The 19,373-nt window shown below is 41.9% G+C and overlaps 1 protein-coding gene across 3 annotated transcripts in view; it reads right to left on the minus strand.

The window, feature by feature from the left end:
* EDNRA (endothelin receptor type A) overlaps positions 1 to 19,373 on the minus strand; it is a 51,096-nt gene that overhangs the window by 25,924 nt on the left and 5,799 nt on the right. For all 3 annotated transcript variants that reach the window (XM_072121658.1, XM_072121664.1, XM_072121650.1), the window contains one exon: positions 18,669 to 19,120. In XM_072121658.1, the coding sequence (XP_071977759.1) occupies positions 18,669 to 19,052 (384 nt within the window). In that variant the 5' untranslated portion in view covers positions 19,053 to 19,120. The remainder of the gene's footprint in view (positions 1 to 18,668; positions 19,121 to 19,373) is intronic.

A 19,373-nucleotide genomic window follows, 5' to 3' on the forward strand; every position in this document is an offset into this window, starting at 1 on the left:
AAAATGGAATAGATTGAGTGCCTGTATGTGGCAGTCCAAAAAATTTTTCAAACCAGAGGAGCAGGTAGGTGGCCCTCCAGAAAAATGGAATAGATTGAGTGCCTGTATGTGGCAGTCCAAAAAAGTTTTCAAACCAGAGGAGCAGGTAGGTGGCCCTCCAGAAAAATGGAATAGATTGAGTGCCTGTATGTGGCAGTCCAAAAAAGTTTTTAAACCAGAGGAGCAGGTAGGTGGCCCTCCAGAAAAATGGAATAGATTGAGTGCCTGTATGTGGCAGTCCAAAAAAGTTTTTAAACCAGAGGAGCAGGTAGGTGGCCCTCCAGAAAAATGGAATAGATTGAGTGCCTGTATGTGGCAGTGCCAAAAAATTGTTTAAAACAGAGGACCGGAAAGGTGGCCCTCCAGAAAAATTGAATAGATTGAGTGCCTGTATGTGGCACTCCCAAAAATTGTTTAAAACAGAGGACCGTGTCGGTGGCCCTCCAGAAAAATTAAATGCATAAAGTACTATACCTAGAGCCAGTGGGCCCTGTCAAAAAACAGCCAGTTTCCTCTGCTTTACTGTAGAAAGAGGAGGAGAAGGAGGAAAATGAGGAGGAGGAGGAGTGGATAAATTATTCAGGTTGAGCTTCCTTCACCTGCTGGAGATTTGAAATTAGGAGAAATCCATGCTTTATTCATCTTGATAAGCGTCAGCCTGTCAGCGCTGTCAGTCGACAGGCGTGTACGCTTATCGGTGATGATGCCACCAGCTGCACTGAAAACCCGCTCTGACAAGACGCTAGCGGCAGGGCAGGCAAGAACCTCCAAGGCGTAGAGCGCCAGTTCGTGCCACATGTCCAGCTTTGAAACCCAGTAGTTGTAGGGAGCTGTGTGATCATTTAGGACGATGGTATGGTCAGCTACGTACTCCCTCACCATCTTTCTGTAAAGATCAGCCCTACTCTGCCGAGACTGGGGACAGGTGACAGTGTCTTGCTGGGGTGACATAAAGCTGGCAAAAGCCTTGTAAAGCGTACCCTTGCCAGTGCTGGACAAGCTGCCTGCTCGCCTACTCTCCCTCGCTACTTGTCCCGCAGAACTACGCACTCTGCCGCTAGCGCTGTCAGAAGGGAAATACTGTTTCAGCTTGTGCACCAGGGCCTGCTGGTATTCATGCATTCTCACACTCCTTTCCTCTCCAGGGATGAGAGTGGAAAGATTTTGCTTGTACCGTGGGTCCAGGAGAGTGAACACCCAGTAATCGGTGCTGGAATAAATTCTTTGAACGCGAGGGTCACGGGATAGGCAGCCTAGCATGAAATCTGCCATATGCGCCAGAGTACCAACGCGTAAGAATTCACTCCCCTCACTGGCCTGACTGTCCATTTCCTCCTCCTCCAACTCCTCCAACTCCTCTTCTTCTGCCCATACACGCTCAACAGTGTAGGACTCAACAATGGTCCCCTCTTGTGTCTCGCCAACATTCTCCTCCTCTTCCTCCTCATCCTCCTCCACCTCCACCTCCTCCGATATGCGCTGAGAAACAGACCTAAGGGTGCTTTGGCTATCAACAAGGGAATCTTCTTCCCCTGTCTCTTGTGAGGAGCGCAAAGCTTCCGACTTCATGCTGACCAGAGAGTTTTTCAACAGGCCAAGCAGCGGGATGGTGAGGCTGATGATGGCGGCATCGCCACTGACCATCTGTGTTGACTCCTCAAAGTTACTCAGCACCTGACAGATATCAGACATCCACGTCCACTCCTCATTGTAGACTTGAGGAAGCTGACTGACCTGACTACCAGTTCTGGTGGAAGTTGACATCTGGCAGTCTACAATCGCTCGGCGCTGCTGGTAAACTCTGGATAACATGGTCAGTGTTGAATTCCACCTCGTGGGCACGTCACACAACAGTCGGTGAGCGGGCAGTTGGAGGCGGCGCTGCGCTGCCCTGAGAGTGGCAGCATCTGTGCTGGACTTCCTGAAATGCGCACAGATGCGGCGCACCTTCGTGAGCAAATCAGACAGATTGGGGTATGTCTTGAGGAAACGCTGAACTATCAGATTTAACACATGGGCCAGGCATGGCACATGTGTCAGTCTGCCGAGTTGCAGAGCCGCCACCAGGTTACGGCCGTTGTCACACACAACCATGCCTGGCTTCAGGTTCAGCGGTGCCAGCCACAGATCAGTCTGCGCCGTGATGCCCTGTAATAGTTCTTGGGCGGTGTGCCTTTTATCGCCTAGGCTCAGCAGTTTGAGCACCGCCTGCTGTCGCTTAGCGACGGCACTGCTGCTGTGCCTAGAGCTACCGACTGATGGTGCCCACGGATGGTCGTTCGGAGGAGGAGGTGGAGGAGGGGTGGGAGGAGGAGGAGGCATAGTAGGCCTCAAACACCTGGACCGAGGTAGGCCCCGCAATCCTCGGCGTCGGCAGTATATGACCAGCCGCAGGGTCACACTCGGTCCCAGCCTCCACCAAGTTAACCCAATGTGCCGTCAGAGATATATAGTGGCCCTGCCCGGCAGCACTCGTCCACGTGTCCGTGGTCAGGTGGACCTTGTCAGAAACGGCGTTGGTCAGGGCACGGATTATGTTGTCTGACACGTGCTGGTGCAGGGCTGGGACGGCACATCGGGAAAAGTAGTGGCGGCTGGGGACCGAATACCGAGGGGCGGCCGCCGTCATGAGGCTGCGAAAGGCCTCGGTCTCTACTAGCCTATAGGGCAGCATCTCCAGGCTTAGCAATCTGGAGATGTGCACATTAAGGGCTTGGGCGTGCGGGTGGGTTGCACTATATTTGCGTTTCCGCTCCAGCGTCTGGGGTATGGAGAGCTGAACGCTGGTGGATGCTGTGGAGGATCGTGGAGGTGACGATGGGGTTTTTGTGGCAGGGTCCTGGGCAGGGGGCTGACTATCAGCTGACACAGGGGAAGGAGCAGTGGTGTGCACGGCCGGAGGTGAACGCGCTTGTTGCCACTGAGTGGGGTGTTTAGCATTCATATGCCTGCGCATACTGGTGGTAGTTAAGCTAGTAGTGGTGGAACCCCTGCTGATCCTGGTTTGGCAAATGTGGCACACCACAGTCCGTCGGTCATCCGGTGTTTCCTTAAAGAACCTCCAGACTTCTGAAAATCTAGCCCTCGCCGCAGGAGCCCTCGCCACGGGAGCTTCACTAGTTGACACATTTGGCGCTGATGCACCAGCTCTGGCCCTGCCTCTCCGTCTGGCCCCACCACTGCCTCTTCCAACCTGTTCTGGTCGAGGACTCTCCTCCGTCTCAGAAGCACTGTGTTCACCCGGCCTCTCAACCCAGCTTGGGTCTGTCACCTCATCATCCTCCGATCCCTCAGTCTGCTCCCCCCTCGGACTTCCTGCCCTGACAACAACTTCCCCACTGTCTGACAACCGTGTCTCCTCATCGTCGGACACCTCTTTACACACTTCTTCCACTACGTCAACAAGGTCATCATCACCCACAGACTGCGACTGGTGGAAAACCTGGGCATCGGAAAATTGCTCATCAGCAACCGGACAAGTGGTTTGTGACTGTGGGAAGGGTCCAGAAAACAGTTCCTCAGAGTATGCCGGTTCAAATGGCAAATTTTGCTGGGAGGGGGCAGACTGGGGGGGAGGAGGCTGAGGTGCAGGAGCTGGAGGAGTGCCGATTTCGGTGACATGGGTGGACTGCGTGGAAGACTGACTGGTGGACAAATTGCTCGAAGCATTGTCGGCAATCCACGACATCACCTGTTCGCACTGTTCTGGCCTCAACAGTGCTCTACCACGATTCCCAGTAACTTCAGACATGAACCTAGGGAGTGTAGCTCTGCGGCGTTCCCCTGCTCCCTCATAAGCAGGTGGTGTCTCACCCCGCCCAGGACCACGGCCTCTGACCCCTGCAGTAGTTGGACGCCCACGTCCCCGCCCTCGTCCTCTACCCCTAGCCCTCGGGTTAAACATTTTGAAAATGAGAGTTATAATTTTTTTTAACTTTTTTGTTTTTTTTTTGTGTTTTTTAGTTTTTAAAACCAAACGATGCTATCCTATTGCTATGGCTATTTTCTAGCCAAGTATTACAGCACACTACTATGCCAGATGAGATGACGCTGAGTTATGAAAAAAATAAACGTAAAATAAAAAAGGAAATGGCAGACTGTGCCTAGTTGAAATACAACCCCGGGCCCTAATAAATTTTCCCACTTCGGTCTTTGCGATGGATATGTGCGTCACTAAAACACAGTGGTCGCAAGTCTGACTCCAAATTGCTCCCAATTTGATAGTAGATGCACTGCAGCAAGTACAGCCACCAGCAGATCAACCAGAAATCAAATATATATAACGCTACTGTAGGCGTAATTAAGACGTTTGTATTCTCCTATGGCTATTTTCTAGCCAAGTATTACAGCACACTACTATGCCAGATGAGATGACGCTGAGTTATGAAAAAAATAAACGTAAAATAAAAAAGGAAATGGCAGACTGTGCCTAGTTGAAATACAACCCCGGGCCCTAATAAATTTTCCCACTTCGGTCTTTGCGATGGATATGTGCGTCACTAAAACACAGTGGTCGCAAGTCTGACTCCAAATTGCTCCCAATTTGATAGTAGATGCACTGCAGCAAGTACAGCCACCAGCAGATCAACCAGAAATCAAATATATATAACGCTACTGTAGGCGTAATTAAGACGTTTGTATTCTCCTATGGCTATTTTCTAGCCAAGTATTACAGCACACTACTATGCCAGATGAGATGACGCTGAGTTATGAAAAAAATAAACGTAAAATAAAAAAGGAAATGGCAGACTGTGCCTAGTTGAAATACAACCCCGGGCCCTAATAAATTTTCCCACTTCGGTCTTTGCGATGGATATGTGCGTCACTAAAACACAGTGGTCGCAAGTCTGACTCCAAATTGCTCCCAATTTGATAGTAGATGCACTGAAGCAAGTACAGCCACCAGCAGATCAACCAGAAATCAAATATATATAACGCTACTGTAGGCGTAATTAAGACGTTTGTATTCTCCTATGGCTATTTTCTAGCCAAGTATTACAGCACACTACTATGCCAGATGAGATGACGCTGAGTTATGAAAAAAATAAACGTAAAATAAAAAGAAACTGGCAGACTGTGCCTAATTGAAATACAACCCCGGGCCCTAATAAATTTTCCCACTTCGGTCTTTGCGATGGATATGTGCGTCACTAAAACACAGTGGTCGCAAGTCTGACTCCAAATTGCTCCCAATTTGATAGTAGATGCACTGCAGCAAGTACAGCCACCAGCAGATCAACCAGAAATCAAATATATATAACGCTACTGTAGGCGTAATTAAGACGTTTGTATTCTCCTATGGCTATTTTCTAGCCAAGTATTACAGCACACTACTATGCCAGATGAGATGACGCTGAGTTATGAAAAAAATAAACGTAAAATAAAAAGAAACTGGCAGACTGTGCCTAATTCTACTCAAACCCCTAATAAATTTTCCCACTTTGGTGTTTGAGGTGGATATGTGTGTCACTAAGAGCTAAACACAACGGTAGCAAGTCCCCCTGCTAATTCCTCACAATATGGTACTAGCTGCAAATAAAAAAAAAAAAAAATTATAACGTTATTGTAGCCCTAAGAAGGGCTGTTGGGTTCTTTTAGAATCACTCCTGCCTAACAGTAAGCTAATAGAACACCCTAACGCTTTCCCTGAGCAGCAGCAGCTCTCTCCCTAGCGGCATCCAGACAGAGAATGATCCGAGCAGCGCGGGCAGCGGCTAGTCTATCCCAGGGTCACCTGATCTGGCCAGCCAACCACTGCTATCTACGTGTAAGGGTACCACGTCATGCTGGGTGGAGTGCAGAGTCTCCTGGCTTGTGATTGGCTCTGTTTCTGGCCGCCAAAAAGCAAAACGGCGGGAGCTGCCATTTTCTCGAGCGGGCGAAATACTCGTCCGAGCAACGAGCAGTTACGAGTACGCTAATGCTCGATCGAGCATCAAGCTCGGACGAGTATGTTCGCTCATCTCTAATGGCAATAAATTTTTTCTCCACTATGTAGTACCCAAGTAAGGTGCTCAATAAGGCTCATGCACATGAATGAGTGCACTTTGTAGGGTGATCCCTCGTTTGCATCCCATCTCTCATCTAGCAATGTCTATGTCAATAGAAAATGATTGCCCTGACCGCAAAGATAGTTTAAATGTTCTCTCCGTGTTTGCGTGGGTTTCCACCGGGTCCTTCGATTTCCTCCCGCAAATGGTAGGTTGATTAGATTGTGAGCCCCATCGGGGACAGGGACCAATTTGGCATAAAGGAATTTTTATTATTAAGAAGTGTATGCGCTGACATTGTGTCGCACGCAACCCTTTTGTAGCGCAGTTGTGCTGGCCTCCATGCGACACAAATTAGGGGGCGTGTCGTTGGTCAGTTTGACTGATTTAACTTGCAAATTATGTTGCACCCCGTATGTTAAAGGTGCGCCACAAAATAGATGGTGAATTCTGCCGGGCTAGTGTGGGGAAGCGACAGATTTGTGATTTCTGGCAGCATTATACACGGAAATAGCACTTTTTAATTTTTAATTTCTAAGTAACTGTGTCCCATAGTGTGGTGCATGCAGCGGTCATGGACATGAGCACATAGAAAATAGCCACAAAAGAAAGAGCATGCTCACAGCCGCATTATACCTTCATTTAAAAAAAACTAGGAAAGTGCATGGTGCCCAGGCCATCAGGGTAATTGGCCAAGCTGCAGTAGTGACAGATGTTGCCCTATATTGTCCTTACTATAAATTACTAACTTGAAATAAATATTTACAAAATAATCAAAAATGTTTTCACACCAGAAAAATTCAAGGGCATCAATACTTGATTCAATTTAAGTCAAAACTGGGGAAAAATTGAGATTTACACAATAAGAGTTTATTGTGTTATCTGAACTGTGTTGGGGATACAACTTCTGTCCAGTTCCTGTTTTGAAAGAGAACCCTATATACAAATGGGGTCAATTATCTTTAATCAGAACATTTGTGAGTGTCTTTGCTTTTTCTGGATTTTTGATTAGTTTCAATGATCTTAGAGGATGATATATCAGGCAGGAGTATCTGTTGGTTTATGTGCCTTTTTTCACGCCTGATGGTGGTGGTACAGGGTGGCCGTGCCAGGCTGGCAGAATTTGTAGGAGTGGAGCTGTAAACAAACGCAACACCAGGACCGCTGGAGGAGGTGAGTAAAGCTTTATTTTTTTTAAAAAAGCACTCCCCAGCCCACCTGACGCATTTTTCTAATTGTCGGACAACCCCTTTACGTCACACAAAAGTTACAAATTCTTTGGCAAGTTTTGCCTATGCCTGCCTTAACTGGAGTTTATTTGCTGAAAAATTGCACCATTTTAACACGATTTGCACCAAAATTACTGCTTATTTTTTACGTCCTCATCTGGATTTCTAAGATATATCAGGTGCAACACTGAAAATTTTTTGCACGTCTAACTTTATTAAGCAAGTGGAACAGTCACAAATTTTGATGCAAATTTGCTTATGCTTATGTGCCATAAAAATATAAGAGAAAAAATAGAGGAATGACAAAGATAAATGACCCTTATAGAGCATTTAAATAAATCTACAGAACATTAGCATACTAAATAGACTTTTCTTCACAAACGTTCTCCATAGTAGAGAGCTGAGCTCATAGTGCTACTTTATGAACACAGGAAATGCCACTCAATGTCAACCTGCAAAAACACATAGGGGCACATTTACTTACCCGGTCTGATCGCGATTCTCTGCGCTGGATTCGGGTCCGGACGGGATTCATCAAGGTAGTTCCTCCGCCGTCCACCAGGTGGCGCTGCTGCGCTGAAAAGCATCTGAACGCAATTAACTTCACCGAGCCGGACCAAGTGAAGGTAAGCGTGTCCCAAGCGACACTTTTATTGTTTTAAATGCGGCGGTTTTTCCGAATCCGTCGGGTTTTTACTCGGCCACGCCCCCTGATTTCTGTCGCGTGCATGCCGGCGCCGATGTGCCACAATCCGATCGCGTGTGCCAAAATCCCAGGGAAATACAGGGAAAATCGGCGCAAATCGAAAATATTCGGGTAACACGTCGGGAAAACGCGAATCGGGCCCTTAGTAAATGACCCCCATAGTCCTAATGTAAGAATTCCCATCTATAACTTCCCTGTAAGACCACACATTGAATATAGGATTCAGGTTTCATTTAGGAGAGCAAGAAAGGAGCTGGGTGATTAGCTGACGATAAATGGGATTGAGGATAATAATTAACATTGTACCTGTTGAAATATATTATTATATTCTTCCTAAACAATTTTCAATTTGGCGTAGGATGGAAAATGAACCCTCCCATATTATACAGTGCAGAGATGGTAATCTTTTGTTCCGGTAAGAACATGTTGTAAGTCATTGTCGAAATCCAGTGGCTGGGATCCGTCAAAGTTCAATTCCTGCAAATATCCAAGTTAGGAATTTATGACAAGAACACTTGTCTGCATATTACAACTATTTATTTCCGAGCAATAGACATGAGGTAATTTGTTCTGCCAGATATGTCTTCAGCCAAAGAGGTAATAGTTTTTGTGTTTAATACAGTATTGTCATCTAGGATATGGATATCACACAGGAATGATCCTTCTTTTTGAAAAGTGACTTCTTGAGTGATCCTGTTATTACAACACATAGCTCCAGACTGCCCCCGAGCTGATATTTGGGGCTAACATCATGTTAACTAAATACTTAAAGAAAGATTAGTCAATGACAATCAGGATCAAACTGTACATCAACGGTATATGTAGATACAGACGTTGGTGTAGATGAAAGACGCTGTCACAATCTTTGTGTATCTTTTTATATATAAGTATACCCAAAGACCTGCACTAGAGTAAAAACTGTGCTCGAAATTGAGACAATTGGAGAAGTTTCTACTGTTTTTCTACTAAAAAATGGTAAGTTTCGTGTAAGAGACATGTTATAGCTAATGACTTCAGAAAGGAAATTTGAAGTCATAATATCCTTGGCCACAGAGATGATGAAAGAAGAGTGAGGAAGAGTAGACATTTTAATTCAACGCAGTACAAGATGAAAGATTACCCATACAAAGACTTTGACTAGAACAGTCTACTCACGCAAGAAACGTACGGAGGAATTTTCTATTTATAACAAATGAGTAAATAAGACATTTCTCATTCCTAGTTGTAAGTTCAACTGTGTCACTTTGTTTTGTCAATATCACAGAATTATTTTATCTTTTAGTTTTATATCAGAATAGCAAACAAAATGTTATATCAAGAACTGTGATGAATGTAAAAGCAAAGTCTTTAGAGTTTGGATTGGTTCTTTGGCTCTATACATACAGAGGCAGCCAGGCAGAAGTATAATATTTTCTGGAGAATTATCTCTAAGAAGATTTTAGTTTGAACCATTTAATTTGGAATTACATAATATTCCAAGATAAGTAGGAATTCTCTGAAATGTATGAGTTTAGAACTTGGTTTCTAGTCCAGGTTGGGACCACATGTAGAAAATGGATATTTCCTTATTTTCTTACAAAAATTGTTGAAGGCTGCACATATCAACTCACTACTCTCATCTCATTTTATCTCATCTACTCTCTACTCACTGCTATATATGTAACGTACTGTGTGACTACTGGAGAATTACTGGTTTTGGCATGAAAAGGTGTCATGTAATGGAGAGTATGACAACTTTTTTTAACCCACTGGGTTACTACTTATTTGGCTCATTGCTAAACCCAGGGCTGATGATACGATATATCCTTTCCTTCCTTAGAAAGCTGCATAAAATTAAAATTGATGCTTACAATCATAATGGGTAAGCAACCTTTTAAACTCCATATTTACATAGTATATCTATCTATCTTTCTATCTAACTATTCCTTCATCCATCTAATATGTAAGAGAGATGACAATACCAACAATATCAAAACATTAGTTCTAGTTCCTGGACCTTGATCTAGTTCATCTAAGGAAAACAAAATACAAAAATGTCAGGACTCCAAAATTCCGTAAAAAAACCCATAGGGGTCAGAACTTGCTGAATTGCTTCTGCGGTGTAAGTTTTAGCCACACCCAGGGCTGCTTGGCTGTGGGAGTTTATTGACAGCTGCCTTTCAGAGCCAGTCTCTTTGGCTGAGCTGGGTATGTATTCCTCAGGAAAGCTGTGTGGTGTCATTTGAACCTGTGGGTACCCGAACCAGATAGTTGCTTGGAGTGGTGTCAATAATCTCCTTTATATATCTCCCCAGTTCTCATAACAGATTTCTGGCCTCCTCGCTCGTGTTGTCCTTTTGCTCACATTTTTGCAATTTCTGCTACTGTGTATCTGACTATTGCCACGTTTACTGACCAATCTTTTGCCTCACAAATTTGAAATTCCTCACCAACTCGTTTGACCCAGCTATCCTTAACATTCTTTAGTCTGTTTTTCCCTCGGTGTCAATTTTTCATCTTTTCTGATCACTTGCTTATTGTAGGTATCGCTTCTAATTATCCTCTGTGAGGACCACAGCCTGGGCAATCGGGTATGGACTGGAGTTGTGGCTGAACTTAGGGTCTGCACCCTTTTCTCTACCTATGACTATACCTATAAGGTACTTTTAATACTCATTGACTTCAGCAACATTTCTCTTTGCTGCCATTTTTGTACTAGCTATCTATCTATCTATTATCTATCTCATATCTATCTATGTATATATCATCTATCTATCTATCTATCTATCTATCTATCTATCTATCTATCTATCTATCTATCTATCTATCTATCTATCTGTCTGCCTATCTAAGAAAAAGAATAAAAAGCAGCACTCCGAGAATGTAAAGGCCTGGCCTTGAATAGCTTTCACCTACCATTTTCTTGCTTCTATTTGTTCTGTTAAAGATTTTCCTTTTCTATCTATCTCTCTATCATATTAAGTCGCAGAAGAGAAAAATAGGAATAGATTGAAGATATGCTGCTAATAATAGTCTACTAGCCAACCCATATATTCTATAACCAATGTGGTTGTTTATACAGAACTTCTCTGTTTTCTCACTTCTCCCCAAAGTATAATTCCCTCTCCCCTCATAGACTCTCATACCTCAACATTTACATAATCAATATAAAGGAAAGTCGATTAGCCATTATGAAAGATGTTTATGCCTAAGAGAAAACCAATATGATTACTAAGACAACATCCGTACTCCAGCTTCATCCACACTCCCGCCTTTAGACAGCGAAAGGTATTATTGTAGCAGGCCATTAGAGGTGACCACAGATTTTCTTCGCTTTCTTACTAAGTTATCTAAGTCCATTACACCTTTCAAGTTTACATATATTACTAGAGCCATAACAGTTCATGTTATTGTTGTCATCATAGCTAAATTCTAAAATCAAATGTAAGATAATGGTCCACTAAATGTCTGTGTACGCTATATGTGTATACACCATATGCTTTTGGAGACGTTTTGGACACATATTTTTTTTACTTGGCTCAAAATATAAGAGACTGGGGTTAACATTACCACAAGTACTTTATTCTTGTAGGTCCTGGTGTTTAAGTGCTATGGAATCTGAATCACCAGTTAATACAATAGAAGTTTTCATAGATCAAACATGAGAACACATACGGGAGGGTCACAATGATAAACCTTCAACATAAGATGCAACACAGTATATCAGGCACATTAATAAGTCACTTTATCTTTTCACTTGAATGAGCTATACCCACTCACTTTCTCAATAGACAATGGTTCTTTCATCTTTGTCATTCAGTTTAATCCCCACATGGGAAACTGAAAAGACTTGGAATTATGTTTAATTTTTGGTATTTTTTTTTCATTATACGTAAAAAAATTATTCTGGGTCAACCAAATAAAAACAATACATGTTACATCAAATGCAAGCAAAACATGTAATGTTACACAAAATCTATGCAGCACATGTAAGGGTACATTAAATATAAGCAAGGTAACATGTAAGATTATATCCCTTAGGGTAACCTATCACCAGAGTGCACTAGTCCCCAAGTCTTTCTTTCTTTGGATAATGTCTTATTTTGGAACCTTTTATGTGACCATACAGTTCTATATTCAGTTTTACACACTTTTAAATATATTCAGCATTTTTATTTCTGATCATATTAAACATATTTGTTGCTGTAATTGAAGGGAAACATTGTTATCCAGAGGCTAAATGTCTTAGTGCCCTACAATGTGAACATACTATAGCCTAAACCAGTGATGGCTAACCTATGGCACTGGTGCCAGAGGTGGCACTCAGATCCCTTTCTGTGGGCACTCAGGCCATCACCAGAGATGACTCCAGGTATCTTCCTGCAGTCCCAGACAGCCCAGGACTTGCTGTGCACAGAGATATTTTAAAGTGACAGGACTACCTGGGACTATTTTCTGCTTTATTGGTGACATCAGGTGCTGGTATCAATGAAATCTGTGACAGAGAAGGGAGTATAAATCACAAATTAAATTTCTGTGTTGGCACTTTGCGATAAATAAGTGGGTCTGTGTTGTAGTTTGGGCACTCGGTCTCTAAAAGGTTCGCCATCACTGGCCTAAACTGTACACACAGGCACTGACTTAAAGCTCGAAGCTTAAGTCAACCTACAAACAATACAGGATACCATTATATCTATCCATGAACGGGGACCTTAATACAACCAAATACCACCTATAAAATGCCCCTTCAAGAAGGACAACCTTATCACATTGTACAAAAACTGGCTAAGGGCTCACTTTAAATTTGTTAATAAAATTGAATGTCAGTTTGTTGTTAAATTCAGTGACCTATGCTGTGATCATGAACAAGGATGGGCTGCCTCCAACTATATGATCCACACATAACTATTTCCAATTTTAAACCTCAACCAGTCATGAGCACTATTCCTAAAATTAGCGCTATAAGATATTCCTGTATTAAAAAAAAGCTTGTGATCAAAGAGGCATCCTGGATACACATAAATGCTGTCTTGGAACTATGTAGCATTAGACTGGTCAGAATGTAATTTCTCTTCACTTTCCACCACAAATTGTGCCTATAATGTGCGTGTGCGTATCACAACTGGTACATAAACATTGGAAGAAAGTGGCCCAGTGGATGAATTGTGTATTTTTTTTTAATAAAATGTGGATGGCTCTGTGTGTGTAATGCCACAAACCTGGAATAGTGACACAGACACCTTACAGATGATCATTGTAGCCTGGGGCTAAAGTAAAGCTTCCAGGGAGCTTCACGAGAGGTCACAGTGGGACTAGCGGTCTGTCTGTAACTAGGGGTCGTCTGTAAGTCGAGTGTCCTTAAATCAGGGACACTTCTTGTATAAGAAGATTACCACAGTCACAGTGCCTGGATCTATGAGTAATCGTCCCTGGTTTATCATGATGGATTTTGATGGTAGATTTCCTTCAATAAAAGTAATTGAATACAACCATAATTGCATTAACCAGAAGTTAGTTTAGGCCAACTAAGAAAGAATAGGTAAGAAGATGTCTGTGTGTAATTTAGATGTGGTAGAAAATAATATAGGAATATTCTTTATGTTATTATTTTGTATTTTTAATTGGAAAATAATGATTTGAATTTAAAAAGGTGATGGAGGCATTATGATGCTAGGTAACCTGGTGTCTTGGCATTAGAGGGGTTTTCATGGATACACCCTGGGGCCTACAGTAGGAAGAGACTTCCTGAAGTTCCCTGACCCCTGACACTTTCACATATACTACCTACCTAGACTTTCTCACCCCCAATACTTCTATAGACCTATCCTTAGGGTAGGCCATAAGTAGTTGATAATGGCGGTGCAACTACTGGCACCACCGACCCTATTATAAGAACTAGAAGGACACAGCCCCATCCATAATTTATTGACCATCCAGCCTTGCAGCTAACGTAGCTCTCAACCGCTTTAATGAGACCAGCAGGTAAGGTGCAGATGGCTTTGTTCTTAGGGTTCAGACAACAATATATAACAGCTTCACTCTAGGGGTGCTCTATGATCAAGTATTTAGAACCAATTCTACAGGTAGGACATTAGTAGCATAAGGTGCCACAAAAACCACTCTAAAGGAAACCTACCATGAGGAATCTACAATCCAAAGTAGATCTGATGGTAGACTCCTCATGCCTACCTACACCCTATTCTTTATTTAACAAGTCTGGGAATCTAAGTAAGCTTTCACATTTTTTTATCAAAGTAATATGTAAATTACCTGCACAGGGTAGTGGGGCATAGCTTCGACTCCCATAGAGTAGCATACCTGTGCATAGCCTCACGTCTTTTAATTCCCACAAATTAGGCCACTGTGACCAATGTAGAGCACATGCGTGTGTTACACTCTATGGGAGTCGGAGCAAGTAATTTACATATTAGTTTGATAACTTTTTTTTAACATAGTTAAATAAAGACTAGGCCAGAGGTAGGCATGAGGAATCTACCATCAGATCTACTTCTGATGGTAGATTCCCCGTGGAAGGTTTCCTTTTATTTATTTAACATACATTTAGATTCAAAACTTTTTAATTTGACAGAAAAATAGTTTATCAAGATTTAGTTAGCTTTTTATTCATAGAAGAAGAATGATAAATATATAACAGACTAGATTTCACTGGTTGAAGGATTGTGTGGACTTGAGTGGAAATTGTAAGTAGAATATGCCTTCTTAATGTGATCTTTAAGCTTGCTAGTAATGATATCTGACCTACCACTTGTAAAAAGTTCAAGAGAACTTCCTCAATCAAATTATCCCTCTGTCAATGACTAGCTGGAAACTAATGAAGACAGTTCCTGTAGCTACAAAGTAACAATGTGAACCTATGTGAAATTCTCATAGTATCTCACAGATCTTGTTGGTGGTTCTTGGTTATGGGAAATGGTCAACGTGTTCAATCTAAGATTAGCTTGTAGTAAAGATTTTAGCTAATTTAAATGAATGATGTATTGCTATTTCTTATCAATGCAGTCCAATTCTATTTTACAAATGTGTATAAAACATGACAAACCATTTGGAGAGTCTGATAAACTAATAGGATAGAGTAAAAGTATCTAATTTCCGATAACTTTACAGAAAACGTTGTGTTTGAAATGCTCAGTATAGTGAAATACAGTATAATGCATTATAAGCTTAAACAAGTTCAAAGCATGGACACAAAAGAGTAGTCCTTAGGCTTTACTGGAGCTGTCTTATGGTTGGGTTGATGTATTTACTTAAAAAAACAGAACTGATTAACAATATTGAACTGCAAAAATTCATTGACTGGTTGCTTTCATGAAATTCTGGTAAATTATTTGAATAACTCATGAAAAGTATATACAATGCCTAAACTTTGAAACAAGGTAAGACTGGCCAACCATAGGAGGCTTAAAGGGGTTGTCCAAAACTTTACTAAAATACAAAGTTGGGCGGGAGGGGGCTGCTTAAAAAATAAACATGTTCTAACCTCCTGGCGGGGTGTCCCACGCTGCTATGGCTCTGGTCTGTGCCCCATGTAATCAAACATGGCCGAGGAAGCAGAGCTGCTTTCAGCTTCCGGCCGGCTGAGGTGGACGGCCACGCCCACCCATCCCTATTCACAGCATTGCATATGCTGGACAGATGGGTGTTTGGTCCGGCTAGAAGCTTAATTCTTTGCTGCCCATGTTTGTTGACATGGGCCACAGACTGGAGCGATAACAGCACGGGACACCCGGAGGACACCTTGAGGTAAGTACATGTTTATTTTTTTTAAGCAGCCCCCTCCTGGCCACTTTTGTTTTTTTTATAAAGTCTCGGACAACCCCTTTATAGACATGGCCCAGCAGCAGGCAATCCAATGTGTAAGATTATGTGGTCTACTTCTGTGGTTGAAGGAGCCCCCTGAATAATTTTATCTGGTGAGGCAATAAAATCATAGACCAACAGTACTTTCACGCATTGCCGTTGATCTATTAAAGTCAGTTCTTTGTATTATTTCTGTCTCTGGCTGAGATAAACACATGATGTTTCTGATCATTAGATTGTAACAGTGTTTAGAAAACAAAGCTTTCCTTTCGATAACTTTTTGTAAACATGGACACATGAAGTCACTAGGGTAAGCAACATTGGCACCCACATGGTTGAGATATTAGTAATGATCATAAATGTTATATATACGCTGCTAAATGACAAGAAAAAAAGAGAACATTACTGAAAAAGAGGTCTTGTAATAAATCTGAGTCTGACATTTCAGCTGATGCCCTGTGAAAATGATCTCCATATGTTAGGTGAATGTTAACCCAATACAGATGTGACCTACTAGACCTCTTATACTGACATGATGTTTTGTCATATTCTCAGATGTGAACTGATACTGCTATGGCCAAAATTGTGATTACTATAAACATTCTGATTGCATTCATATAGAAACTAAGATGGGGCCTTACAAAGAATGACATATGCAGCTGTACCATGGCTCCCAGTTTGCTATACTCAGGGTTTACAGTTACTGTACATTCTCTTTCACTTTCCCACAACTATTAATATGGTTCCTATAGTCCCGAGCTGTACAAAGACAAATTAGTTACAACTGAATGCCATGAAACTCAAGGGTGTATCCATTGGTTTGCTATAAAGGCAAACAAAATTATTCGGGAGACAGGAATTGTAAGATTTTTGCCTTAATGTATCACCAATTAGGGAATTAAGATCTTCAGGATTTTCAAGGTCAAGTAAAACACATTAAATACTAGTATCCATACTTCCATCCCCCAACTTATTTTCTGTGAAGACTATTTTGTAGCCTTTCCTATTTCTCCATTCTTGTGCAGGATTTTAAGGCAGCAGATGGTTGACCCTTCACCTCATCTTTAGGCAATCTCAAGGATCTCTCACATTGAAAGACAAAACAAATCTGGCACTTTCTATAGGATGCTCAGATGTTGCAAGTTGTTCACAGCCCATTTTAGATTCTATCTGCACAACTTTTCTTGCCATCATCTGAGACACATTTGATGTTTACCAACATTTACTTCAAGACAGTAAATAGGAGTAGAAAAAGGCAGATAAAAAATGTCTAGCATGAGCTCCCACCACAAGCTTACATTTAATTGTGAGACAATTGAACAGTAAATCTGCTGTGTAAGTTTATGTTAGGGTAAAAACATTTAATGTATGTTAATGATAAAGTTAAAAGTTTTGAAAATCCTGCCTATTGGTGCAGTAATAGGTAATAAGAAGGCTATATGTGCAGAGGAGTCTTAAAGAAGACATTACCCCTCACACCTGCTAGTAAAGGGTTAAAAGTCCTCCCCATATCACCTAAAATGATCTGCCATGGAGGCACTGTATCTCAATTACAGATGTTTTTCTGATATGCAAATTAGTAGACAAAGGGGTACATTTACTAAGATTATTGGAAACTGCACTATGTGCAAAGGGCAACAGATTCAGGATTTCTGGCGCCTATTCTTCATGAACCTGGGGTCCTCTGTACAGCTCTGACAGAGTGCACAACTTTTTTTATTGGTGCACCTTTAATGGGCTGTGAGACACATTTCTGTTGGACTTTGCATGTTAAATGTAGTTCACGGTCCAACTGAGCACAGGAACGCCCCCTTTGGTGCAGACATTTGTGTCGTATGATGTCTAGTGCAGCTGCGCCACAAAAAGGTCACGTGGACTAGAAAAAATGTGCAAGGTCCAACAGAAAGAGCCAAAGACAGCCAATAAACCACCTTCTTTTGATTGGCTGCTCAGTGTCTCTTCATGTCTTGGCCTTAGTAGAAAGGAAGTCCTCTCCCTGTCCACTTTCTGTCCTTACCAGAATGCTGTCCCTCTCACTTATCAAACTTTGGACTTGATGGCCTTTCGTCTTTTTCAAACCCTATACACTATGTTACTGCATGGGGAATTTAGCAGTGAGCACTGTGAGGGGAAACTACACATCTTCTCACGATTTCAGGTACTCCGCAGAGCCAAGCATCGGTTGGCGGAGCCACATAAACAAAGGGAGAAAATGTTTGGGAATGATTTTACTGATGGGAGGAGGCAGATTTAAGCTGGATTGCCTGCACTTTTCAAGAAAGTCACAGTGTGGGGGGAGAGTAAGGTTTATTGTGCCTGTTCTTGATGACAGGTTCCCTTTAAAGATCATTTAACAGTTGATTCAGCTCCATTCTCTACATTCATACTGGTTTGGGAAACCTTCATAAGGGAATTTATATCCCTGCAAATTAGTTTGATTTGAGCTGATATCAGCACCATTTTCTGTTCATGTAGGATAACCTCAGTACATATATATATATATATGTATATATATATATGAGCCAATAAAGAGAGCTGCTATAAAGAGTGGTCCCTGCTCTGCATTATATGGGCAGTAGTTAATCTGAATGGCTGTTATGTAATTAAGTGTTATATGTCTGGTCATGTGCAACTTCCTCCAGTGATAACAAATGCTTGAGTTTAGAGAATACATTCATGAATTACATTAAAAAAAAAAGTCTGTCTATATAGTAAGAAGACCACTGAAAAAATTTGATGTCATGAGGGACTTACTGAGAGATTATTGCAATTAAACAACATCTCAAGGTCTGCAATTGCTAACAAAATTACCAACTTAGTGTATTGGTGATGTATGAACAGTTACCGAGCCTTTCACTAGAAAACACTTCTGAGAAAAGATGAAACATGTCATAAGAATTGTCTTACCTTAAACACAATAATGGGAATGCTAATGACAATGTAGATAAGGTCTCCAAGTGCCAGGCTGGCTATTAGAGCATTTGGTCCGTTCCTCATGCACTTGTTCTGGTAGATTATTCGGAGAAGAGTTGCATTCCCAATCATTCCAATGATGAAAATAGCACAAGATAAGGTAGTGTTTATGTACTTAAAGACATAGTTGATTTTAAACCTCTCAGGACACATGATCATGCTACCATTTGGTCTTCCAGAAGGTTGAGAACTGTTCCTGTTCATGGTGAAGTCAGCTAAGGTGTCAGTCCGATTATGGAAGTATTCTCCGGCATTTTTACTGATAGCAAGTCCAGTGAAAGCCAGCAGCACAATAACTCTCAGGATAACAGAGCCCATGTCTCTCTAATGTCCACAAACTAAAAGAGAACCACTTCTGGGGAACTAGGAGCTCTCCTTCTGCTTACCTGGAACAATAAACAGAGAAATGTTATGTACAAGTTTACAAACCCAAGGAGATGCCAGAAATTGTTTGCACACTGTCACAAAATAGCCTTTATTTTAATATTTAGTATATGATAGCTTTTAAATTGTGTGCATATACATCTATATGTATGTATATATTTAAATAAATTAAAAGAAAAAGCAGCATATTCAAACTTAAGACGTACCCAGTGCAAAGCCCATGAAATAGACCACGTTCATCCAAACAAATAAATG

Source organism: Engystomops pustulosus, chromosome 1, assembly GCF_040894005.1.
Source record: "Engystomops pustulosus chromosome 1, aEngPut4.maternal, whole genome shotgun sequence".
Classification (NCBI taxonomy): domain Eukaryota; kingdom Metazoa; phylum Chordata; class Amphibia; order Anura; family Leptodactylidae; genus Engystomops; species Engystomops pustulosus.